We start from the raw sequence: 26,465 nt of genomic DNA on the forward strand, positions 1-26,465 counted from the left end.
TCAGATATTTCTCTGTACAACCCAAAGAAAGGAGCGCTGTACAGGTGTGTTGTCAGCAGTGTGAGAGCATGCACAGGTGCAGGCAGGCCACTTCCCTACAGATTTTGAGTAGACTACGTGCAGGCCCCATGCATCTGAGTCTCCAGGAAGTGTGTTAAAAATGCAGACTGAACTGGAATCCAAGTGGCTGAGAACCTTCCGATGTCTGGACTGTAACCCCTCTAGGTCTGAGTGAGCTGCACTCAGAACAGCAATGGGCAGTTTCCTCAGGGCAGTGGGGTATATCTGTTCAGAAGAGGGCATCAGGAACTGTTTGCATCCCCCCAAAATTCATGTTAATGTTTAATCCCCAGTGTGATGGCAGCGGAGTAGGGCCTTCCAGGGGCCATTAGGTCATGAGGGAGGAGCCCTCACACAGATGGGCTAAGTGCCCACAAAAGCACCCACACAGCTCATGGGCTCTTTCCACCATTTGAGGACCCAAGCCAGGTGTCTACAGCCTGGAAGGAGGGCCTTCACCAGAACCTGACCGTGCTGGCACCCCAATCTTACACTTCCAGCCTCCAATAAAACACATCTGTTATTGCCACTCACTTTATACTTCACTACAGCAGCCCAGCAGCCTGAGCTCAGGCACAGGCAGCGCTTTCTGAACATTAGTTGGCATGTTCAACTTTTGCCCACAACTCAATGGCTCTTGTGCTGTTAGCTCAAGCCAAGACACACAAGGACATGCTCCCAAGAAACAGGGGGTGCCACCATACACCTCCCCACCCCCCACCAAAGAGGAAACAAAGGACGTTTTCCCCTCGAGAGGACCACTCTTGGGGCTGTGAATTCGCCAAGTACCTGAGAATGGGGGAGAATGGCTCTGAGTACGTCTGCTGGCTGGCCTTCTGATGATGGCCATGCATTTATGAGGATTTGTTGAACGTCCTCTCCCAGTACCTGAGGAGTCCAAGCTCTGAGAAAGGAGGCGATTGGCCGAGACTGCTAGGGAGAGACCACAGCGGGTGTGATGGGCACTGGAGCTCGCCTGGGGGCAGTGCAGAAGCCATGGCTCACAGGGGTGCGCTCCCAGCAAGTGAGCAAAGACGTCAGCGAGACAACATGACACACAGCAGGCCCAGCTGCATCAATGTGCAGCTTGTCCTACAGATGCTCTCCTGCAGGGTATCCTCACAACCCACCGGCTGTGGCACAGAGCGGCCCCATGTACTCATGAGCAGACAGACGTGGCAAAGCCGGACCGTTAGAAGGCCCAGTGCCGACTCGGAGAGCCCTGTAAGCCTGCTTTGGGCGGAGCATTGACACCTGGGTGGGGCCGCTGCCTAAGGGCTATAGACAGCTCCCCACAGGGTGCTAGAACCCAATGACCACATTAATCACAGGTCATCCACCAAAAAAATGAATCATCTGGCTTCTAGTGAGAACATGGCCAAAACCAGACCTGTATCTATGAAAATAGTGTTTCTAAAAATGCTTTCAACCTTTTCTATCCTCTCAGTTCTGAACTCTGGTCTTACTTTGGCATTGTGGCACTGGATGGTACAAACAGAAAAGTACTAGAAACCAGTTAACACAGAAACCAAAGACAAAATGATACTGGCACCAAAAATGCTTTGTTTGAAAACTTCCATTTTGGTAGAAGTACTTTAGTTATAATTTAAGACTAATTTGTGATGCACTTTGGGAGAAAAGAAAGACAGTTTCAGCTCCTCAGAAACGATTTAATGGCATTTGGCGTTAAGTGTGTAGGAAGGACTGGGTAGTTCTGCACTGTAACCAGCAGGGCCGTTTATGACAAATGAGGTGCCATTAACGCCAAGAGCTGAGCACAGCCACACAACCACATGTGCAGAGAGACAAGGGAGCAGCAAATAAGATTTGTCAGGGTGTCTCTGGACCTGCAGGGGGTGACAGAAGCGACACCTAGAAGGGCATCGCGGTCCACACTTGAACCACGTGGGGACCATGCCTTGACTTCCCTGCTCTACCAACAGGCACGTACTGGTTATCAACTCACCCCCACCCTCCCAGTCCACCTGGTGCCAGGTGTCCCAGAACCTTCTGAGTACTCATCCTGACCAGGCAGCTGGAGGACCTCCCATGGGGGCCTGGGACAAGATTGCAAATAATTGTCAATTACACCTATAAGCCCTAAAGAAGTTCCTGAAGCCAAAATGTGTATCTGTAATGTGTCCTTTGTGCTTTTTCCGGAATTGCTGTGTGTCCATCAGTTTTCCAGCTGTCCAGGCACTCACTGGATAGAGGGATTCTAGCAGGAGATCACAGCAGAATACACACCAATGAGCCTGGAACAGTTAGCGGGAACTGCTGTCTCCGTGAGTAAGGTACAGACAGCTGTGCTCCGAGGCAACCGTCTGCCTCATCCACCAGGTGTCTCTTCGTGCTTAACTGGGTGTCCCCAGTCTCCTACTTTATGATTAAATTTCTAACTTATATCAAAGGCAACAGAAAGATACAATTAACTCACAGAAAATGGGAATGGAAGATTAAGTGCAAACTTTCACAGAAGACAGTTACTTCTCCAGAAGCCTCCCAGGCTGGCACTGATGGGTGTGGCTCTGACGGCAGGGGTCTGGGGCTGTAACCCGCCCTGCCATGTACACCATATGCCCTTACATTGTGCCTCGTTTTCTCCATCTGTGTAACAGGGATGATAGCAGGACCCACCTCCATGGTGACCACATACCCATCAGCCGGCACATGAGCACCATGTTACGTGACCTGCTATCGCAGGGCCTGGCGCACAGTGACTGTTCCATCAGTGATGACAGACTGAGCTGACGGAAGTAAGAGACGAGTGACCAGAGCAACAGTCAGAGATAAGAAGCCTAACTGACAACAGTTTGGTAAAATATTTTTTAGCCAATAATTTCCAAAGAGTCAAGTTAAGACCAAGCTTGAGAGATTCTGGTTTCTCTCAGAGTTTCACTAATTAAAATCTATTATTTCAATATACAAAAATGTGGTGGTAGAAAAAGACAACACACAGATAATAAATTTCTTGAAGTCCTCTAAAAATGTTTCCCTTTAGATGCTGGGTCTTCAGGGACGGCTACGGTAACACTTACTCTTCCAGCATTGAGTCTGAGTTTCCCCAAAGATAGATATGCACAAAGTCTTGTCATAATACTTTTTTATTACAATATCCAAAAAACTGAGTATGCAAGTTTAGGAGGTCTCAGGACCCCTTCTTCAACTGTAGGAATGTGCCATCTCAAGACTGTATATTTCAACTATAAAGAAGTTCAAATGTAAAGAAAAAAGAATATGCAGTTTCTTCATAAACATTCTGTGTGTCCCTTACTACTAATCACATATTCTTTTGTAAACCCTGAAAAATTTCCCTGTAAAGCAAATAACATATATATATATAATATATATATATATATTATATATATATATATATTGTGTGTGTGTATGTGTGTAAAGTGTTGGTAGCTCTCCTTCCCTAAAGATCAGCTGTTTTCCTTAATCATCTGTATTAGTGTCAACAAATGGCTATAGATACCTATTATTTTGAGAATTAAATACATAATTGTGAAATTTAAACAAGCCAGAGGCAAGAGGAAAAAGCACTATGTGGATGGCACATCTGGGGATAAATTCCCAAAATACCTGTCTTTCCAAGTCCCCGGTCCCTCTTCTGCAGACTTTGAAGGGATTTCTTTATTGCAAGCACAGCCCCAAAGGCACTCGGCAGGTTCCTCCTACCTCACTGGGTGGTGCCAGTACTGCTACAAGCAAACGTGTTCACTCCCTGGAGGGTCCAGGAGCCACGGAAGGACAAAGGACACAGGCCAAGGGCCATGGGGACTGGGTCCCCTCACCGGTGCTGCCTGTATGCACGGGAGCCCAGAGCTCCCGGCCAGCGCCAGGAGGGTACTGTGTGTAGTTCTTAGTCACAACAGCAGCTTCGGTGCATTCAAACTGCACCCCTTGTCTTTTTAATGAGGGGTTCTGTTAGAATGAATAATTTGAACAGACTAAGGCTGCTTTCAGTTGAGAAGGAATAAAGTGAACAAACGCATCCTCTCCCACCTTCTGAGCCCTAAAACTGGCCAGGGAGCAGGTAGGCTTGAGTGGGTGTGAGGGCCCGGGATGGCCGAGAGAGACCAAACCGACCTGGACCGCAAGAGAAACCAGGCAAAGGAGGCCAGTAAAGCACAAGCCACCGGGCATAGTGGACCTCTGTGCAGGAGGACTTCCTCGTGGGCAGGTCCACTCAGCTCGGAGAAGTGAGTGTGGCACTGCCAGCTGCAGGCGGCAGGGCTGCAGGGGCGTCACTGAAGTGCTCTGACGAGGTAGAGCTTCTCCCCGCGCTCACTGGTGAAGATGGGAGCCTTTTTGTAGTGTTCCACCAGCTCGTCCATCGTGTGAAACCGCCGCTGCCCGATGCAGTAGACATTGTCCACGAGCTGCACCTTGAAATGTTTGTTCTTCCCTGATGCTTTGAGAGACACAGAGAAGTCACTGGGCTGGGGAGGAAAGAGAACACGGGTCATGAGTGGGCATGGACAGGGCACTTGTTGGGAAGCCCCGCAAACCCCAGCAGCAGAGCCCCAGCTGAGAGTGGAGGCACCAGGCCTGCTTTCACACCCTGGTGGCGCCTCATGTGAGCAGCCAGGGAGGTGCAGGCCTGGTGCTCTGAGTCCAGGACGAACCAAATGCCGATCAGTACAGCCTTAGTGCTAAGCACATTTCAATTATGTGGAAACTGAGGACTCGTCACACATGTGCGGCCCTGGTGTCCCCTGGATGAAAGGGCCACATTTGTCATTTCCCAAACTATTTTTGAAAAACTGGGAATTTTAAAAAATGGTTTGCACCTTGGCAGCAGCTAGAAATCTCACTTCCTCTGACTTCTACAACTATTAGAAGTCAAGTCATCAAGAATTTTATGATTCTACCTATTAAAAAAAAAACACTTTGAGAGCAGTGGAGAATTCTGGTTCCATTTTAAACTTGGCTCATAATATCCCGGAAGGGGTATACTATAGTTCAGTCCCAGATTTTATTGAGATGTTTAAATTTGTGATTATGTCAGTACATTACATATACGTGAAGATATTTGAGGAAGATTCAATTTTTTATATCAAAATTGGCTGTCTTTCCAATTTACTGATAAATATGAGGACACTGAATGAGATATGTTCTTTGGTGAAAAAAAGGATCAATTAACTGGATAAATAACAATTATCTCTTGAACACGGACCACATGCCAGACAGGCGGTGCCCAGACACAGGCAGGTGTGTGTGTAGAGCATGCGGGCTCTGAGGGGGTCTGCTCGCCTAGAAGCGACAGCGTGGTGCAGAAGCATAAGGAAGGAGGCGGAGGCGTCGCTGCAAACGGGTAAGCTCCAAGAAGAGAAAGGAGAGCATGATAAGGAGGGTGGGCTGACTTAGATGTTAGTGTGCAGCAGGTCAGGAAAGTCCTCTCAAGAAACTGGTGCTGAGCCTGGCCACCTGAGAGGCAGGGCAGGTGGCAGAGGATGGGAAGTGGGGGCATCAGTGAGGAAAGGGGGGGAAGGTCATGCCTGTTCTGAGACACTAAGTGGCCAAGGTGGCTGACAGGGAGGGGGAAGGACACTGGCCTCCCTCAGTGACCTCAGAATAAAAGCCAGATGCCCAACGTGGCCCGTCACGGCTATGCCATCTGGCCCTGCCTGCAGATCCAATCAGTGAGATGATAGTGTGTCCCCCTCAGGTCCCATTTTCACTCCCATACGTGTTATCCTTGGAGCCAGCCTCTGCCTCCCCTCCCGGACAGCTGTCCTGTTAGGCTCAACTCAGAGGTCTCTGCCCTGAAGCAGCCTTTCTGTCCCCAAACAACACAAGGTGCTCCTCTGCAGCCATAGCTGAAATCAACAGCCTCCTGGCAACAGGAGCACAGTGAGTCCCAGTAACGACTGCGATGAACACTTCACATGCGTGTCCTGTCTCCTCCATGACACTGTAGGCCAGGTTGGGCCATGCTTACCCGCTCACCCCCAGAAAGCTCTGCAGATGGTGGGAGTCTAATATAGTTCTGACTCAGATTCCTGCAGCAGGCTCCAGCCTTCCCCAAACCAGGCCCATCCTCTGCCGAGGGCCCATCAGCCAACCCCAGCTTTGTGTCCTTCCCAGTGGGACAAAATTAACAAGTGTGCGGGCCACTGTCTTTTACACCTGGTTTACAAACATTTCATCAGAAGTGTGCAAATGCCATATAAACCAATGACAACTCAGGAGAATGGGTGGGTGTCTGAGGAAATGCAGCCCTGGGAAGGGCTGTTGGGCTCACCCACAACCACAGCTGTTAGCGTAACAGAATCAGAAACAATTGTGTACGTAGTTTATATTTACACACCCCTCTGCCCAAAACACACTAAATAAAGACAAACTTCTGAAGGCAAAACCACATCTCATCTCTATGCCAAACCCAGGTCTCAATTCCTCAGAGGGGGATCACCTTTCAGGAAGAGACAGGAAGGGGGATTTCTATTCCCCCTTAGGGTGTATAGGATTTTCAGCCTTATGGCCAGCAAAGGGTTGGGCTGGCAGGGGGAAGGGCACTGGATGGGGCACAGAACTTGACAAGATCTCTTAGAAATGAGTTATCACAGACCCTGATGTGATCCCGTCACCAGGAGCCCCACATAATAATCTAAACAGCTCAAACATCATTCTTCTAAGCAATCATTTGATTGCACAGCTCTCAAATTCTCAGTTTTCTCACAGGAATGACCAGCAGATAGATGCCAGCCGGCCTCAGTATTCTCGGTACTACCGTCCAAGCTGGCCTCTGTGTGTGGTTCTGGAAACAGAACAAGCCCAAATGGGTGCTGGCAGGTCCTCCACACACGGCCTGGTGTCAGCGGTGTCACCCGCACAACTAGCGCTATTGGTCCTTGGAGACGAAGAGAGCAGCCTGGTCTGGTCCATCACACTGCCTTCATGTGCAAGAGCGCACACAAGTCAGGGCTTCAGCTTTTCCTCAAAAAAGATTTTACTCTTGAACTTTATTAATTTTTTTAAGTCTGCATACCTGTGCCTTTAGACAGAGGGCAATCTCACTTGTATAGTTTAGCACAAGTCAGGCACTGTGCTAGCTTTATGGATACTTTAATCAGCTCCTAGGCAAGGAGTCATCACAGTGGAGGGAGGCAGGGAGTCAAAGTACATATATGATGCACCACATTTTAATTAAGCCCAACGATCAACAGATGGCTTTCTGAACAAGGAAATTTGCTTTTAATTTAAGCTCCTTAATTTAATCACAGTGCACCACGTGTTTATGTGCATTATTGCAGTAAAACTGATGCAGCAGAGAAGGTAATTTTTAATTTCATGGGCTCCTGAGCAGAAACCTTAAAGTTAAGGACACAGAACAAGCCAAGTTTATGTCAAGCAGGAGTGCTGAACATCTGGGGAACTTGCAATTCAACCTGAGTAGATTTTCCAAATACACACTAAGGTGCACCATTACATGTCACCAGCAGCCAGCTCTCACTTCAGCTGGAGGGCGGACCGGAACGCGGCTCAGTGTGTCCTCCCATGGCCAGCAGGACCAGTGACGCTGGTGGACCAGATGGACCAGACCGCGGCTCAGTGTGTGCTCCCACGGCCAGCAGGGCCAGCGCCACTGGTCAGAAAGGGCAAATTTGCGAGCCCTACCCAGACCCACTGAATCAGAAACTCTGGGGAGCGGCCTAGCCATCTGTGTTTTAACCCCCAGAAATCTGCTTTAATGTGGTCTTCCAGGGGATTCTGATGAAGTCTGAGAACAGAAATGAACTTTGGGCCAACCACCAACAGTGTCTTCAAACGTTCAGAGTCACGAGAAAAAGATATGAACGGGATTTATGGCCTAGGTAGGCCCTCAAAGAGTTCTTACCCCCAGGCTGCAGACACCTTGCTGATTCTGCCCCAGGGAACCCAGCCCTGCTCCAGACACTCTTTGTGGGGCAGTCACCCTGATGGCACAGCCGGGACACTGCTGGGCACAATGCTCCAAGATCTCTTCCCCTCAAACTGCGTCAGTTCCCTGGACCTGATGGAGATGGAGCTGCTCCAGACGCAGAACAACTCTGCCTCCAGAGAGCGAGCCCAAGGCGGGGGATGATGGCCAGGAAAGCAGTGCCCCGGCCTGGTCATGTCTGCAGGAGGCCTTCCAGCCCTGGTCTTCTGAACTACACTTTGGGGAGCCGGAGAACACAAGACCATGCCTCACCCACCTCTGTGAGACTCAGAACAGGTCTCTGCTTGACTATCTGCATGAGAAAAGGACCCAACCCAACAGCAGGCAGCATTCTCTGCCCACACAAGCTTTTGTTTTGGGGTGTTAGTGATCTGAAGACACAGGCCCATGAGCCTTCTACACTGGGGCAGAGTGGAAGCCTGCTTGTCCCTCCCCTGCAGGCCAGTGTGCCCCAGTGATTTCTGAGATGGAAAGAGTGCTGGACTTGCAACTCATCACCGTGGGTCGGGAGAAGCCAGTACTACTGCTCCGGTAACGAGTTCCTGCATCAGTGAGAAGCTGGTGACAGGCATTCTCAAGAATTCAGCAGTTTCATACCTGGAATGTGCTCTAGAGGAGCGTGTGTGTACCAGGGCACCCAGTACAAATGTCCATGCAGGGTTATTCATGATGATCGCAAGGTACAAACACTCCTCCTGTCCACCAACAGGGGGATGGATAAATAGAGAAGGTGCGGACTTCAGCCAAGAGTGAGATGGAAGCACTGACACGGACTCGGCGCCTCATGGAGTGTGGACTGAAAGGAGAGAGCGAGGGCAGAATGCACACAGTGTGGTCCCATCATGGGCCTCAGAGGCAGGCAAACTGAATGAGCTGTCCAGCGACACGCACACACAGAGGTCTGACACACTAGAGCAAATAAACACAACATCAGAGGCGGCAGTTACCTCTCGTAGGAGGTGTGGTGTGCTCAGAAGTCAGTAGGGCGTGGGGAGCAGCTTCTAGAAAACCAGCAATGTCGTATTTCTTGACCTTGACCTTGACCTAGGTCCTATCTCTTGATCCCTTCATCTCTTCACTGGTGTTAAATAAGCACTTTTAAAATGATATTTTCCATGTATTGTTTCACAGTGAAGAGTGTTTTAAAGATGCTAATTGACAGTAGGAGCCCTGGCTCAGCATTCCTAGGTCACATGACACTGGCATTTAAATACTGCTTCTGCCTGTTGTCTACCTCCCCACCCCTTCCTATACTTTTGGGACAGCAATTCTACATGAAACCTCACACTCTGTCCCGCCGTCTCAGTCAGGTCAGGCTGCTGTAACCGAATGCCCAGCCGACAGTTGCTCAGCCAGCAAAAGAATGTCTGCGAGGCTGTGCACACCTCTGTCTACCACCTCTCACCTAGAGGTTTCTCCTGATTTTCAGCAGAGGGAATGAACGCTCCCACGGGACAGCTATGGTTTGTTCTCTCCCCAAACAACAAAAGGTCAAGCAGGGTCCTGGACTATAGTTCTCACCTCCTCTTGTTGCCTTTCTTATTAGTTTAGCTGTCTGTCTGGGGTACTGTCCTATGAGCCTGTGGCTGTGTAACAAATCACCCCAAAAGTCAGTGGCTTAACAACAAACACTGATAGCCAGAATTCCTATAGCTCAGGCACTTGGGGGTGCCTGAGGCCTTGGGCTAGGACCACCCACCTCCTTCTGGGGTGTTGTAGGGACACTGGCCAGGGCTGCAGTCATCTGAAGGCTCAACAGGGGAGGCAGGGTCTGAACTGCTCAGGAGGCCTCCTCCTGGTCTTCAGGCCTCTCCAGGGGCAGTTGGCTCCCCAGATCAAGTGATCCGAGAGAGAGCAAGGCCACCAAGGTGTCTACAATCCAGACTTGGACGGCACCTGTCACCACGTCCATCTACCACTCTCTATTCACCACAAGTGCGTAATTAAGTACAGCCCTTGCTAAAGGGGATGCCATTGGGCTACCGCCTTTGAAGGGGGGGGGCGGGTATCAAAGAATTTGTGGACATCTTTTCCAGCCATCACAGGTACCACGTTTGCTTAAACTTTCTTTGGCGGAGCTAAATTCTAACTAGACTCAGTCCTGTACCTTCTCTTCAGTTTTGAACATCTGCCTTCTGTTCCCTCCGCCCTTCAATTCCTATCTTTGTGTTTCCTCCTACTGTCCAAATGTTCCTCCCTTTCTTTCTCCAAACACTATACTCATCCAGGGTATTTCTTTCCTGAACACTGTGCTAACTTTCCAGATTTTCTAACATCACCCCATTTGTTATCTCCTAACTATTCTTCAAAGGAATATGGTTTTTCTACCCAGTTTTGAAACAAGAGATCCTGAAGAATTATCAGTATAAACCATTCATGCCACCCTTCTTTTTAGGGAGTCATTTTCCAAGTGGAATGTGAGGACAGTGAATAGATTGATAGAAAACCAGCCTCTCCCAGGGCTCTTGTTATATTATGTTATTATGTTTATTTAGATTTCAGGTCCCCTATTTGGACATAATCCTGTAAGTACAAGAACCTGACTTAACATCTCTACCTGGGCACAGAGTGGATGTTCAATAAATGCACTGGCTTACAGGTTTCCAATTCTGACCATCTCTTCCACTGTTTATTTTTTTACATAATTCTTACATGCCAACTCTTTGCAATTTCTGCTCACAAGTGAGTCCTTCTAGAAAAGAAAACCAGAGAATATCCTCTTTGATCCCTGCAGCTTCACTAACTTGATGCATCATTTCAAATACTTGCTCAAAAGCACCTTTGCATTTTTATAAAACAGATGCCCTGGTCAAATATTTCTATCCTTCACTGAAGATCTAATCACTGTGTTCTCACTGATGGTCAAAATATGGATGCCAGGAACAGTCTGTAAAGGCCTTTATTTCTCCCTCTCTGGTAGCTGAAGTATTATATGGTTTTCTTCCAAGCACATGGCTATGAAGAAATAACAGGGGAGAGAGAGATCCTGTTCCCAGGCCTCCTGATTCCTTAATAACCTTAAAAGTTCTACTAACCTTCACTTTGGATTTTAAGGAAAGATGAAAGTAGAAGTGGCCTTCGTGTGGGTCACCAAGCCTCCCGGTGGACTATGGGCCAATTTCTGGTCATGCTGGTCTCCCAAGTATCAACAATTTACACATATAGTTAATGCTCTACACCCGAAAAGTGGTCACCATGTTGGTTTCTCATCAAAAGCTGTGTCATTCTTTCCTTTTAGTGGTAAATGGATATTTTTTCTTATTTATTTAAGATAGGTACCTCCTTTGTCCAGAGTGGTTTCTTTGCCAAAAACATTTGAGAACCAATGGGTTAGAGATGAACTGCACCCAATGATCAGTATTTTCTTTCTTATTTCAGAAAAGGCAACCTTCAGTTTTATCATTCTATTAGAGCACCCACCCCAGTTGTTTAAGATGGTTTTCTTTTAATCAAAACTGACCCACTGGCAGTACTTCTATCATCAGCTGGCAATTGACACCACTCTTTGTTCTTACATCAGATCATCTTTCCACCAGCACTTTTTATGCTCCTATAAATATATCTACTCCATAGGCCTAACACCTTTCCACAGGGGACATGATCAAGAAAAATCACAGTCCCACAAGGGTACCAGGGATTCAGTGGCTAAGAAGCCCCCACAATATGTGCTGTCCATGCTGATGCAGCCTTTGCTGGGAGTAAGAGACACATTCAGAGGCAATTACACCCTAGTGTGAGCCGCAGGGTATGATCAGAGCACATTGGGGAGCACGGGGCACAGGCCTGTGAGTCAGGGAAGGCTTCCTGGAAGGAAAGATGGCTGGATTGAGACCTGAAAGATGGCTGGATTGAGACCTGAAGGATGTGTCCATTACACCCTTCTGGGGGTTGGGGTGGGGTGCAGTGGGGGAGGGGGCACTACAGTCCAGAGCTTTCCACACCTGTGCAAAGGTCTGGAGGAAAAGAGATCTCAGTCCAGGAACCTGACAGCAGGAACACAGGTCTAAGGTGGGAGAGGGCAACAACACCCTGGGACCCAGAGAGATGCGAGGCACGCACAGCAGAGAAGCCACTGAGCTACTCGAGCCTGCAATTGGGACGGGCTGGCCATCTGCAACTGTGCCACCACACGCTGAGCTCACTCAGCTGACTTCACCGGCCTTGTCCACATGCCACAAGTCCACAAAACCCACAAGGTGGGTTTTAGCTAACAGACTGCTCTCTGTTCTGCCTTCTACATTTATCTCCCTCCAAAAAAAAGAGTATTTAGTACTCTTTACTTTCTTTTATTTATAAAATAGCAGAAATAAAATTCTATCCAAAGCCTTTCATGATAAATGATGGTTTTGAGGCTGAAATTCCAAGATTCTCAAGTACCTTCTGCATTACTGAAAGGCCAGTTATTCTCTGCTTGCTAGTTACATGCAATTTTATCAGCAGTCTTGTTCTAACATGGGAGCTCTGTGGCAGAGCACCCAGTCAACTGGCCCAGTACATCACCCCCACCTTCTGGAAGAACAGGCAGCCATGCCTTTAAATGAGGCCAAGGAAACAGAAGTCCTTGCTGGGTCCCCAAGGAAATCAATGATAAATGATACCTTGAACAGGTGTGCAATTAATTATATTTTAAGAACTACCTTCAAATAAGACTCTTGTCCTTCTCACAGATTCCAGTAAACAGTATGGGGATTTTGTCTGTGTTTAGGCAGGACTGAAGAGCTACCAGGGCCCATGAGGTCACTAAGGCTCCAACCCACCAGCAAAACCAGTGAATGAACCCGTAAAGAGTGGCTTCAGAAAAGTGCCCGTACTCAAAAAGCTTTTTAGGTCCTTACAGCTTTAAGAATTAGGTATGTTTAAAGCTAGAGATAAAACTGAAGCTTAAGACTTCAGTTAGGTAGTAGGCAAAAAGCATGACAATTAAAAAAGACTTGCTCTTTTTCCAGTTGGAAAGGTACACGCAGGCATTGCTCACAGCCACCTCTACCTTTTCTTAACCCTAACCCAGCCCGAGGAGGGTCTGGAGATCTTGGTGCAGGAAGGGCCTCACTCCGCTCCACATTACTGTGCTGCCCGGGAGGCAGCTTCCCCTCCACTCTGGCAACAGAACTCTTTCCCATTCCCCATCAGAAATTCAGCGCACATACAGCTGGTTTGTTATCAAACTCTGAACAGCCAGAAAAGAAACATAAAAACACTTTGGGAGATGAATGTCACCCAACAAAAGCTAACAGTTCCACAGAAAAGTGAACTTTATGATGGTGCAGTAATTTTTGCCCTTAAGCATGCTTATAATTCTGGGAGTTTTAAGTAAAAATAGTTTAGATGACTGCTGTAAATACAAATAAAACCATTAAGATTGTATAATGGGGATTAGGATTTTCAAAGGGTGGTCCCTGAACCAGTAGCATCAACACTATCAACTAAGGTGCTAGAAATGCAAACTCTCAGACAGCAGACTTCCTGACCTAATGATGTGTGACAAGATGAAGATGTTAATATCTAAGTCCTGCTGTAGGACATAGTACAGAGGAAAACTGCTTCCTTAACTCCGGGCTGATGCTATCCCAAGAGTCTCCTCTACAGACTTGATCCTAGCTGTCACCCGTCCCTTTCTGAATAACCTTTCCAGGAACAGGGGGTGTAGCAACAGGAAAAACGAAAATACTGACAACTTACATAGCTTCCCAGAAATTCAGTCACGGATTATTCTGAATTGTAGTACAGCTTTCTAACCATATCCACAGAACATGTGTGCACAAGTATATAAGACTTATGATGAGCACAGAGAAGGCAGGTAGGAATTCTGAATTTTCTAGATCTAAGAAGCTGTGGATTATCAGGAGTAGGAATGATAATTAAATATGGAGAATAAGAAATGATACTGGTTTGTCTTCAGATGATGCCAATTATTGAGAGAGGAGAGCATGGAGGAAGAGAAATGGGTAAGAAGGTGGAGCAAACAGATTCAGGACAGGAAGGAGATTCCAAACAGGACAAGTCCGAGAGCCACCCAGAGTCTCAAACACCCAGAGCTTCAATGACCCTGGCTCTCACAGGATGCAGTGGTGTTTGTTTGTTTTTCTGAAATATGCACCTCTCTCCAGGCAAAACACAAATTTCCTAGGACTCAGAGTTGGGTATATTTTCATTTTTCAAGATACAAAAAGTTAAATATTTCAAATTGTAAAAATATCATCAATCAAGAGTCTAGCTTATTATATTGGAATCACTCAGGATAGCTTAAACAATGATACACATCTTGAAGACGCACTCTAAAAAAGCTACTGGGCTCATTTTAAAAAAGTCAGGCATCCTGTGGTAACCTCAACGGTTGGGAAGTCCCAGGCCTGAAGACTGCGAGAGAGAAAAAGGAAATGAAATGAAGGTGCTTCTGGGTCCTGCGGGAAGGCTGGCCCATCCCCCCATCCGAGGATGGGCTACGTTTGCACGATCCTGGTGATGTCTTAGAAAGCCCGGCTCTCATCAGAAATGCCAGAACAGGCAGGAAAAAAGACAAAGGTGGCAAAGAAAGGAGATGGGGAGCCACTGGGCAGAGGAGGGTGGGAAAGGAATAGCAATGGGTGTGTCTCCTTGTCCATCCAGACAGCTCCTCCATAGCCATAGATGGCCGCGGATGTAACGCCAGGCAAGAGCAAGCGCACAGCAGTGATGGGCTGGTTCTGCTGTCAGGAGAAAGGCAGCGCAGTCCTCGGAGAACCCCAGGGGCATCCCTCTGGCACAGGGCAGGCACACTAACAGGACAAGCCACATGTCACAGCACGATCTATCAAGATAAGCAGCCCGGCGCACCATCAGGCCACCTGGCAGTCTTCAGACCAAGGCAGTGCCACCACTGGGGCAGAGCTGACACACACCCCAGTGAGCCTTCCTGCCACCATGCCCCGGGTCCAAAGCCCCAGCACACTGTCAGCGTGTCATAGCTCAGTTTTCTAAATTAAGCAGAATGCAAAAAAATCTGGAAAACCTCCCATAAAAATGATTAAAATAAAATGTAAAAATGTTTCAATTACATAGAAAGTTAGCTTATTCTCTAACAATGTGAGACACACAAGACACTGGCACTCATTCAAGTTCTGAGATGGAACCCAGATAACACAAGCATCCCTCCCTCTGAAAGGATGTGGTCTCAAAGTTTGGATGGTGACGGTTGCCTGCATGTGCCTGTCCCATGCAAAGCTATAGGTTCTCTGTAAGGCCAGCAACCTGGAGGGCACTGTTCTCTTCTGTCCTCCTTCTAAGGACTTTCTCCTTCCCCAGTCCTTGCCAGCAAGAACAATGAGTGGGCCTCATGTCTCCACGCTCTGGGCTGCTTTGCATCCTCTCTATTCTAATTAGTCTCTTCAAATCCAACATTTCTAAATCAAGCTTATACCTCTGACTCCCAATTCTTAAGCACTCTGGACCAGTCACTTTATACTGTAATTGGGTTCCCAGTGCCTACCCTCAGTTTCTGCTCAGAAGAGTTAACAGGGCTGCTGTACTGAATTCTCTTAAGCCTCCAACATGATGTAAAGGAACTTATGCCCAGGACTTATGTCATGCAAGGACAATTTAATGTGATGTCTTGCCAGGAATGATCAACTCTGGCAGCTGGGTAAGAAAATCTGAGCATTCAGACTTAACTTGTAGTTAAGAGTCAGGCCCCTGTGCTTGCCCAGGCATATCGAAGGTAGCCACCAACCCCACGAGCTGCTGACACCATAAAGGGTCTGGTTTCCACCACCACGATGCTCCTCCTGCCTCAAAGAACAGATCACCAGCACCTCTGTCTCTGAAGAGCAAAAACATTTCTGTGGCCTTGAATTCCTCTCCAATCTATCAACATGAGTCTTGAATATGCACTCACGGTGGTACAACCTTTTCAGAGGACTACAACCACAGCACTGGGTACACACTTACTAGTTTGTGCAGCTGGTTTGCATTTAGAAAATGAAACTGCAGCCTGCCAGACAAATGCCATGTAATGACAATGGACTCTACTCAGAGAACTCTCGTTTTGGTACGGATGGTGGGGTCCTCACTGCACAGAAGGTGAATTGCAAAGAGATCTACAAAGCAGGTAGAGTATTTCCACAATGCACACACAAAAAGGCCTTGTGTGATACCAGCCCCATTCCTCACAACGGGCTCATCCACGTACTGGAAATACAAACCCGATTTGTCTGCTACTGGAGATGGATCTGCTCCGAGTCAAGTGGCCTCAGGGCCAATTCAGTTCACACACAGTCATCCCTCTCAAGAACTGTCTTTTTCTTTCCAATTCTGTCCCTAAGTGCTCTGAAAGTTCTTCAGAGAACTCGGCGGTACTGCCTGTGGATTCCTTAGGATTCCATGGTTCATAAAGAAAAACCAACCAGCAAAAGGCTGTCAGAAACCAAGTGCCAAGCCTAGGACCCAGGGAGGAAACAGAGCCAACCCCCAGAGCCCAGGCACAGTCACTGACAGAACGGGAGACTGGGAGTTTGAGTCTAAAGGGCAGAAACGGGGTATCTCAGCAGAGACAAAGTCCCCTTCACCAGCTGAACAGCACTGCACTTACCCTCCCACCCGCGGTGCGCCTGCCCGAGAACAGGCAACGGCTGTCCATGGGGACTCACGACATGAAAGCTGATCAGCAACCTCACACAGGTTACACAGACCAATGACTTCTTCTCTCCCAGGAGCCCCAAATATTCTGCTCTCTGGAACGGGAGTGATGCAGCATAGCCACACTAAGCAACCTGCACATGTGCACATTCTCCTGGACCACGCCCCTCCCCCCCCAATTCCACCCCCGCGCAGGCCCTGGCGACTCCGGGGCACTTACCGAAGACTCGCTGTCCCTAATGAGGAAGTCGCCCTCCACGCCCCGCTCGTTGAGGGCGCACTCGGCCTGGTGGCGTGTCACGTTCCCGTAGTACCACTCACGCCCCGCGAAGCGCCCGGTGCACGCAGGCCCCGCGTAGCTTATCTGCGGCGTGTGCGAGGGCTGCAGGGAAGGCCCATCACTTAGGACCACCACGTAGTTTTTTGGGACAAGGCCGACCTGCCCCCGGGCGTTTTTGCACTTCCACCACTCGGGGTCGTTCTCCGGCTTCTCGATGACCTCCATGGTCTCGCCCTTCTCGAAGTTAAGCTCCTCCTCCGTGACCGAGCTGAAGGGGTACAGTGTCTGCACCACGTGCAGCACCCGTGCGCCCTGGCCATTGCTCAGAGAGGCGCCCTTCCGCAGGCTCAAGAAGCTGGGGGATTCAGCCGCCGCCTCGTCTGCCTCCTCCAGGACGTAGTTGGAAGGGAACCAGCCGATCTGCCCGTTGTAGCTGCCGCGCCACCAGCCGTCGCTGCACTTCTCCATGACAGTGACACGCGACCCCTTCACCAGGGACAGCTCGTCCTCCCGCTCGGCCACATAGGCGAACTTGACAAAGGCCGGGATGTTGAGGTCGTAGATGCGGTCGGCGCCACCCCCGTTGGCGGGGTACTCGGCGTCAGTGCTGGGCGTAGGGGATGCGTCCCGAGCGCTCGTCTTTCTCTTGGTCTTGCCGAGGCCTGCGGAGACACACAAGGGCTCAGTGGGCGCGGGGGCCACGGAGACACTCAAGGGCTCAGCGGGCACGGGGGCCACGGAGAAGCTCAAGGGCTCAGCGGGCGCGGGGGCCACAGAGACGCTCAAGGACTCAGTGGGGTGGGGGGCTCGTGGGGCACACAAGAACTTAGTGGGTGCCGGGGACATGGAGACACAAGGGCTCAGCGGGTGCAGAGCACGGTGGAGACACAAGGGCTCAGCTGGAGAAGAGCGCCTGGAGATACCCAGGGCTCCAGGCTTGCAGAGAGGGAGCATGGCAAGGGGGGCATGCTGCCCCCAGTGCGGTGAGAGGCACCAGCAGGGCTCTGATGCCAGGGAAACATCCACCCTCGTTACAAACCAGTCGCCATCAGAGCAGTACAGTGTTAACAGCTGGGGTCTGTAGCTACGGAGTGTGAAAAGCAGAAAAGTACTGAAACTGACCTTTCTCCTTTACTTTTTAAAAAATGCCAGAGTACAGCAGGACGAAAAGAGCAAAGTGGCAAGCTGGCTTCCTTCTGAAAGGATGATACTTTTTGGAGAACTCCTGTGCCATCTTGAGAGTAAAATAAGGTATAAAGGCATAGACAAAATGCCTTCTGGCTTCTTCTATGGGGTGGGAAGCTGGCTATGAACTAAGAGGACCTGTTACCCTCTAAGACCCTTCAGGGCTGGGCTCCAGAGCTCGCCTCCTGCTGACCTGCCGGGGCTGGACTCCCTCAGGCCAGCCCACATCCCCCTCCAGTCCTGGCACATGCAGGCTCACCCAGGGCTGCCTGGAGCACAGTGGCCCCCAGGGCAGAAACAGATACCTGTCCCTTCCTTTTCTTCATAACTACTTTATTCTCACAACAGGTTGTGATGAATGAATCAGAAAAAATCAGGTCCTGCGATAAGTCTAAGAATTTCTTATATTGTGATTTAAAACCCACTAGTGGACCATCAAATCAATTTACTGGGCTGTGACCAGCATGTAGGTATATTGGGTTGTTTTTTTTTATGTAATAAAATAGAAAATCTCAAAATGCATCAAACACGGTGTCATTGCTTCAGTTAGTGAGTGATGAGCTGTAACGGAAACTTCTTCCTGTGCATGTGGAAAAAGTTTGAGTAGCCCTACAGTAAAAATGCTTTACCTCGGTTAAAATGCAACAAATCGTGGAACCTTCTCAAGAAGTGAGCCTTGAGTAGGAAGGCATGTCATTCCCAGAGCTGGGGTGTGCCTCTAGGCAGGTAGGGCGGGCCGTGCTCCTCAGTTTTCCTACTAGATGGCTGCTGGCCCACCAGCACTGCATTACCTCCTTCAGCAATTTGCAGATTTTGCTGGTATGGAAACTGTGGCCACTTGCAGATTTTTTTCCCCCCAAAAATGACACCAAAGCACTTTTATGGGTAACTTGTACTTTTTATTCCTTAAACTAGAGTAAGCACAGAGCAATCCTAAGAATCACCTTTGCTTCTACCCCCTTGTGAGCAGGCAGGCCAAGAGGAATAAAATGTTGCCCTGTCATCAGCCTCTGCTGGGGCCTGCTGGGCACTGCCTTCCAGAGCAGCCCCAGTCCACATCTAACACTCTGCCGCCCTGGAACACGAGCCCCGCTCAGCACCACTAGCAGAGCAAGGCAGATGGCCAGACCCTTGCATAGCATGGAGGAGTTGACAGCACACTGGGAAGTGGTCATCTATGCAGGTTTTCACATGAACACATCAATTTTTAAGCCAGTGGTTCCTGCCATTTCTTTTTATATACCACAGCATTTCATGCAGATGCATGGGAAATATAAGAGTAAGCCGGGATATTAGACCAAGTTAAAAATTTAGATTTCTATTTAAGATTTAATTTGCTTTCACGAAAACATAAACTTCTAAATCTTAGACCTAATCCTCTCATGTGATTTCAAACTTAGGATAGGTTATAGTGAGACAACACTGATGATGACTCAACAGCTTCATAATCCAGGAGAAAACAGCCAATGAAAGTAAATGCTGTCCAGAAGGCTCAGGTGTGATGAAGGTGCTACACACCTCATAAAGCAGTCTGCATGCTGAGGCAAAGAACCAGGCAGAGAGCAATTTTCACTGGTAACAAAGACTTCAAGAAGTAATATTTAGAAATAACATAATAGATCTTCTTAAATCTGTGAGTAATGAAAGCCACTGGAGAAAATCCTCCAGAAGACAGGTTTTAGAATATTCACCAGAACTAAAGGTGCAAGATGAACAGGAAAAAAGACATTAGACCTGAGATGACCTAATACATTGTTGAAGACACTCTGCAACTATGTATGAATATGCCACCTTGCTGACTTTTTTCCAACAGGAAATAATTACTTCAGCCACTGAGTGTCAGGCACCATCCCGGACTCTGGGGACAGTGAGATAACCCCGACAGGCACACTCCCTGTCTATATGGTGCTATTTCTCTATCAAGACTGGAACATTCTAAACAGCAACCACACCATGGAAAATTAACCTGTTTTGCTCTAATGTGAGCTAAAGTCTTGAGGCAACTCTGGGTGAGGCAATACAGCTGGATGAATGAAGGTAGCACTACCCCCTTCCCCTGTGGGGTGGGGCGAGCAGGCTACCAATTAGCTGTGTGCTCTTGTGCAAGCTACTAGATCTGGGTCTGAAGTGTTCTCCAAGAAACGGAGGCAACAGTGGCACTGTATCAGGTTGCCATATCAAAGTGCTGGAGGATGGCAGGGCTTATACAACAGAAAATTACTGTCCCACCCACAGTTTTCAAGGCGGCAGGTCCGAGACCAAGGTGTCAGTAGGGCTGGTTCCTCTGCGCCCTGTCTCCTTGGCTTGCAGATGGCTCCCTTCTGGCTGTGTCTTCACAGGGTTTCTCTCTGGGTGTCTCTGCCCTAATTTCATCTTCTTACAAGGACACCAGTCACACTGGATTAGGGCCACCCTAAAACCCTCATTTTAACTAAATTACCTCTGTAATGCCCTACACCAAATAGTCACATACTCCTCATATGTTAAGTGCTCAACATATGAATTTTGGAGGACATGATTCAGCCCCTAACAAGCACCTAAATTCAGACCATAAATACAAGGTAGAGGCAGTGCTCTATGAATGACAATAATTACTGCATTGGGGTTTTGAATATTTTTTCTCAGAGCCACACTGTACCAAGAGAGAGCCCACTGCCAGGGCCAGGTGGCCACCAGAACAGAAAGCCTGCCCGTCAGGCTTACCCAGAAAACATCATCCCATGGCAGCATGTCCTGTGGAGCTGCTGACACAGTGAGACTCAAGAGCTGGAAGTCTGGGGACAGGAGGAACCTGACCTCACTGGCATCTACATTACTTGTGACAAGAGTCGGCACCCCCATTTCTGCAGATGGGAACCAAGGCTGAAGGAGATCAAGGAACTGGCCCAACACACCTAGCCAGTGAAATGGCCCAGACTGGTGCCCAAAAAAGCCTATTTAATCCACTATAGTCAAGAAGTACAGTTCCAGTTGAGGCTGATGCTCAGCATGGTTTATCTGGCAAATGCATCATTGTTTGCAACATGATTTCTGTGCAAAACCTATCTGGGACCCTAAATTAGGGTGCCAAGAATCTACCCTAACCCCACCTTGGCCCTCCCAAACAATGGAGAATCCCTTTGATTCTAGGGAATGAAAATGGCCCCTGTATCTCTAGGTAGAAGGGCTGAGGTTTAGGGAACAAAGATTTGGGGTAAGAAATGTATTGCGAGTAGCCATGAAACCATGTGGCTGCCACCAATTGACAGCTGTGGGACCTCACAAGGAGGCCCTGCATGCGGACCAGCCAGTGGGCCTGAGCTTCTCATGGGGGCAGGAGCGGCAGTGTGGCCCAGCCAGCCAAGCCAGGGGAGGTGCCCGAGAGCCCCAAGCCTGACGGGCCGGTGGTGTCCAAGCTCCAAGTGACGTCTCTACACAGAAGGTAAATCTGTTACTGTTAAGGAAAGAGGTGATATGGGAACCTACGTTTCCCAACCTGTTCTCTGTGTGCTTTTTCTCTGCCCATCTTCTGCTTCACTTCTTCTTTCATTAAAGCCGTACCCCCTAATTCTCCCAGTTGTAACAAAAACTTGAACTCCACTATGTGTTTTTGACTCTAACAAGGGTGATTGTTTTTTTTTTTTTTTTTACAAATTTACGTATTTTCCTGGCAGGAATGGCAAATCCTCGCACCTGTTTTGCATCCTAGGCCATCTTTACCTACTGACAGGGAACAGTAACTGACTGAATCTTGGCAGGCCAGACGCCCTCATTAGTGCTTCCACTTGCCCCTCTTCCTGCCTTGTTTTGGAAACACACACCTTCCCCTCAGCCCTGTCGCCCTGACCCAGCCATGAATCCCCTGTGCAGCCTGGCTCATGGACAGAAGAACCTCCCGAGAGCACCTTCACCTACAGGCCCTCTCAGGTACAGGAGCCAGAACTGCGCAGGATGCCAGGCAGCTCCAATCCTGCCTCACTGGACTTACAGAGGCGAGGCATGGGCAACAAAGTGTTTCTGCAAGATTTGGGATGACCTCAAATGTTGTGCTTTTCCTCCAGTTCTCAAGGTCATCATAAAACTCAACTGCACAGAATTTTCTTGGTGTTCAGTCATTCTGGCTGGAGGTTTTGCTGCAGCGTGCTGTGGGTAAGTTGTATCAGGGATGAGAAAATCCAAAATCTTTCTAACTGCTACTATGCTGCATTAGGTGATACTAAGTATAAGTAACATCTTTTTGCAAAGTAATGACTTTCTTTACAGCCAGTTCAATAATGTATAAACTGCAACACCTTTGCACTAAGAACAAAGAAATGGAAATGGCTGTTTAAAGAAAAGATGGTATCTCACATGGCACGTGTGACTTAACTTCTCAGCGAAGCTTAGGCTCTGAGAACATCTCAGTGTCCTTCAATCTGCAGTCATAAAATTGTGGCAGTTAAGATCTAGAAGAAATCTTAAGAGATGTGCTTGCTCAATTTTTTTCAGGCTGCTGCAGGGAGTGGGTCCTGTGGTCCCCAGTGGGCAGCACAGGAGACCAGGGTTGGGGTATGGGGGGCAGGTCCAGACTCCCTTTGCTCTACCAGGGCTCCTGGGCAGAAGGGTACTGGACCAAGTGCTCCACGGATGAGATGGGCAAGTTGTGGACAGGCTAAGTGCTCGCCCCAGTCTCAGGCCAGTCAGCAGCCCGAATATAGACCCCAGAGCACAGAGATGCCTGGAATAGGTGTGGGGCCAAGGGAGGAGGTGAACAAGCTCCTTGATGGAGCCACTGCCATCACTGCCACACTAAAGACCAGGCACAACCTGCACAATGAGCTTTGTCTGCACTTAATAAATAATGTGCACCATCAAGAATGGTATTTCTTCCTCTGTGAGCAGACAGCATAATTTTATGTGACAATAGCCAAGCTAGATATAAAAATAAACTACTTTTCAGCATTGTTGATGATTTTCTGGCATTAAGCTATGGATCTCTGACTCTGAGTTACATTTTCATTGACAATAATAAGCACATTTTAGTTTTCTTGAATAAAATTACATACATTAAGGATTGAGTTCTAATAAAAGCTTTAATATGTCATACATTATTAATGTTAGTGATTTTTAAGTCAAAATCTTTTAATTACTCTTTGAAGAGAAAGGGATGTTATAACAGATGACTTCAAAATATGCTGTCACTGTCATCTTCCAGCTGGAGTTCTGGAGACTTAAGATAAAACGTCAAACAAACTTGGTAGCTTGGGAATACATTGAAGCCAATTCATTTAGACATAGTACACGCAAGTTTTAGGAGCTCTACAGGAAAGCCACTTTGTTTTTGTTACTAATCAGATCAGTAACATAAAGCAGGTTTAACTAGAAAGCTTCCTTGTAAATGTCATTTATACTAAGAATGAAAGTTATTAATTTGTAGGAATTCCCCCCATTAGGGTTAGCACCTATTATTAAAGTCAATTAAAAATTACAAAAGGCTTTTTTAATTAAATGCTAAGGAGAACTGACAAGATATGATTAAGGTATAAAGTGACAAGTAACTTGTCATATGTGTGAATTAGGATATATTGATTATTTGGCTTCTAACAGTTTTTCATGATTATTATATGTGCATTTACTTTGTATCAAGCTTTTTAGATATACTGGTGTGGTTAGTTAGCTACCACTATTCAGAGAATATCCTGTACCAACATTGATGATCCAAATATTTGAATACAGGGAAAAAAACCCAAATTTACAAAACTAGTTTTGAAGGTGACCATGTAAGATTGATGCACTGGTTCTCTGTTATTATTTTAATTTGTTCGGTATCCCCTCTCGTATTCAACCACACTGCTCTCTTCTCGTGGCTTCAGCAGGCCTGTCCACAGCCGCTGGACCATGGCAGGGGGGCCCCAGACTCAGGCCTGCGTGTCAGCATACTCCCCAGGGAGCTGCTGCTGTGGCGGGAGATCGGCTCTGCTTCCTGCAGCCGCTCACGCTTGTAGAGTGTGTGTGCAGAACAAGGGGCGAGCAGGAATGTGGCTGCAGAGGGACAGAACCCAGACGGTGTGAGCTGAGCCTCTGGACCTGGCCATACTTCCCAGTGTGTGGGCAGCCCAGTCCCTCTTCGATTCTCCTCTTCCTCCTCTTTTTCTGCTTTATCTGCTTTTGAGTTGACCTTCTGTCGCTTCAATAAAGAACACTGAAGGTAATAAACCTACCTAGCCCACCTCCTTAAATATGCTGGACTGTTAACTCCCTCTTAGAAAAGTGAGTATTTGGGTAAGTCGAAAAGAACACCATAATGATTTGGGAGCACTCAGATTTGGGGTGGGATGGTGGACCACTACACCATAATTAATGGGCTGGTGCATGTTTCCTAGGCCCAGAGAATCCTGGGCTTACAGTATTTACTGCAAAGAGCCTTCATGAGAAAGCTGTGACCACAGACTTGGCCTGACTGACCAACACAATCTAGCCTCTGCTCTCTGGAGCCCTCAGATTTGACTTAGGATGGGCCCAAGTGAGGGCCACTACCTTAGGTCCTGCTCATCAGAGAAACCCTAAGGGCATTTAGGTGGGACTGGCATTCCAGTACAAGTTGGTTTGTGACAAGCCCAAATCTAAGCCACAACAGACTCAAGCCAAGCCATCCCTTGGAGGCTTCGACTAGCATCTGCTCCTTTTGTCACGTGGAGGCCTAACCATGCCACCACCTGCTGACCGTGGACCAGCTTGGCAGAGGACAGGAGGGAAGCGTGTGGTGGCCAGCAGGCTGCTCAGGGCTAGGAGCAGGCCAGGGCAAGGCCAGGGCCAGGCGCCATTGCACAGACGTGTCCAGGCAAGGCTGGCAGAACTGTGTTGGGCAACGCAGAAGGCTGGTGACCTAACTCTGGCGAGTCCTGCTGGTGGAAATACTCCACCTGACCCCGTGGCCTCACCATCGGGGGCTGGATGTGCTTAAAGGAGCCATGCTAAGCTCCTGACCACCCAGAGGTGGGACTGAACGCAGCACTAGACAGTTTTCCAGGCCGTCCAGTCTCCCTCTGGGGACCAACTTGAGTCACAAAAATTTCCAGCCTGCCTCAGTGTTGCTGCCCCTGGGTGCCCAACATGTCCATCCACACTCTGTAAGGCCTGGACAGAGGGCAGAATACGTCCCGACAGCCAGGAAGTGTGAGCACCCAAGAAGATGAGGACAAAGTTGGGCCCAGATCTTTCTTCTTCTGGTAGTTTAAATCTAGCTTTTAAAGATGAAAAACAATCAAACACTGTGTCCATCTGCCCCTCCTTGATGAGGCTGCAGGCAATACAGCCCTGGGAAAAACACCACGGGCTCCTGGGCAGGACCCCAATACCAGTGAGTAGCTCGCTCACTGTGGGCCCGTCCCCTGCAGCAGAACCAGAGGGTTGATACCAGAGATCTGCTGAGCACTAAGATGCATGAACAGCACAAAATACCATGATGTTGTGTCTCCTAGAAGAAACTCTGTCTTTCTGCACATGCCCTTGTGGCACTTGCCTACCTAAATTTCAGCCCCTGCCCCACCATGCTGAACTTCCCTCCAAGAAGGACTGGGTTAAGTCATCTGTGGCCTCAGGCCCAGGCATTCAGTGAATGCCTGCTCAGTTAATAAACCCCAACACTTCCTATATCACCCCCATTATTTCACAGGCTCTCGTCAGTCCTTCCAGACTCATCTCCTAAGATTCGCACCAATGCCACTAGGAGTGTTAACAGCTTATTTGGGAGCAGACTGACGTGGCAATTAGCACACCTCCCAAGCACATGCCTTGCCAACCCTGCCCTGCAACCATTTCTTCCTTCCATCCTTCAACACAACTGTGACACCCTACCATGTGCTAGGCACTCACCCCCCGATATGTCCAGGCCAGGAAGGCCTGGCTCCAGCTGGGCTGCGTCTGAAGAACCCGAGGTACACTAGTTCCGGGCCCACTCCACTTTCAGCTCTCCTCCAAAATGGAACGTTCCTGGAGATTTACTTTTATAATTCCTAGGTATATGCACCTTATGTGTTTACCCCTTTCCCTATAATGAAACACTGTACTATATGTTACACAAAATCCCCAAGTCCAAGGAGCGGGTGGCTGAGGACAGGAGGGAGGAAAGAGACTCTTAAGATGGAAGAGAGGTGCTTTCCTGCAGCAAACCCACGCTGACTGGGGAGGCGCTACAAGTTGAGGGAGAGACAAAGGAGCTATTCACCACCCCCTAAGCCCAGATGGTCCCCTTTCCAGTGAGCAGAGGTACCAGCAGCTGGCTAACACACAGGTGTCAGGGCCAAGGGCCTACCATCACACAGGGGCTGTGAGTCCTGGGCTCTGAACCGGAATTTCCTCCGTTGGCCATAAGGAAGCCTGTTCAGTCATGAGTAGACATGCAAATAACACGACTGAATATTTAAGCCTGTAAAAAAATGTTTT

The 26,465-nt window shown here is 48.4% G+C and overlaps 1 protein-coding gene across 6 annotated transcripts in view; it reads right to left on the reverse strand.

The window, feature by feature from the left end:
• Window positions 1-3,146: 3,146 nt before the first annotated feature.
• NCK2 (NCK adaptor protein 2) overlaps window positions 3,147-26,465 on the reverse strand; it is a 137,939-nt gene continuing 114,620 nt past the window's right edge. For all 6 annotated transcript variants that reach the window (XM_037015520.2, XM_037015519.2, XM_037015517.2 and 3 more), the window contains 2 exons: window positions 16,818-17,539; window positions 3,147-4,505 (listed from right to left, as the gene is read on the reverse strand). In XM_037015520.2, coding sequence (XP_036871415.1) covers window positions 4,311-4,505; window positions 16,818-17,539 — 917 coding nt within the window. In that variant the 3' untranslated portion in view covers window positions 3,147-4,310. The remainder of the gene's footprint in view (window positions 4,506-16,817; window positions 17,540-26,465) is intronic.

The sequence above is a fragment of the Manis javanica genome, chromosome 1 (assembly GCF_040802235.1).
Source record: "Manis javanica isolate MJ-LG chromosome 1, MJ_LKY, whole genome shotgun sequence".
Classification (NCBI taxonomy): Eukaryota; Metazoa; Chordata; class Mammalia; order Pholidota; family Manidae; genus Manis; species Manis javanica.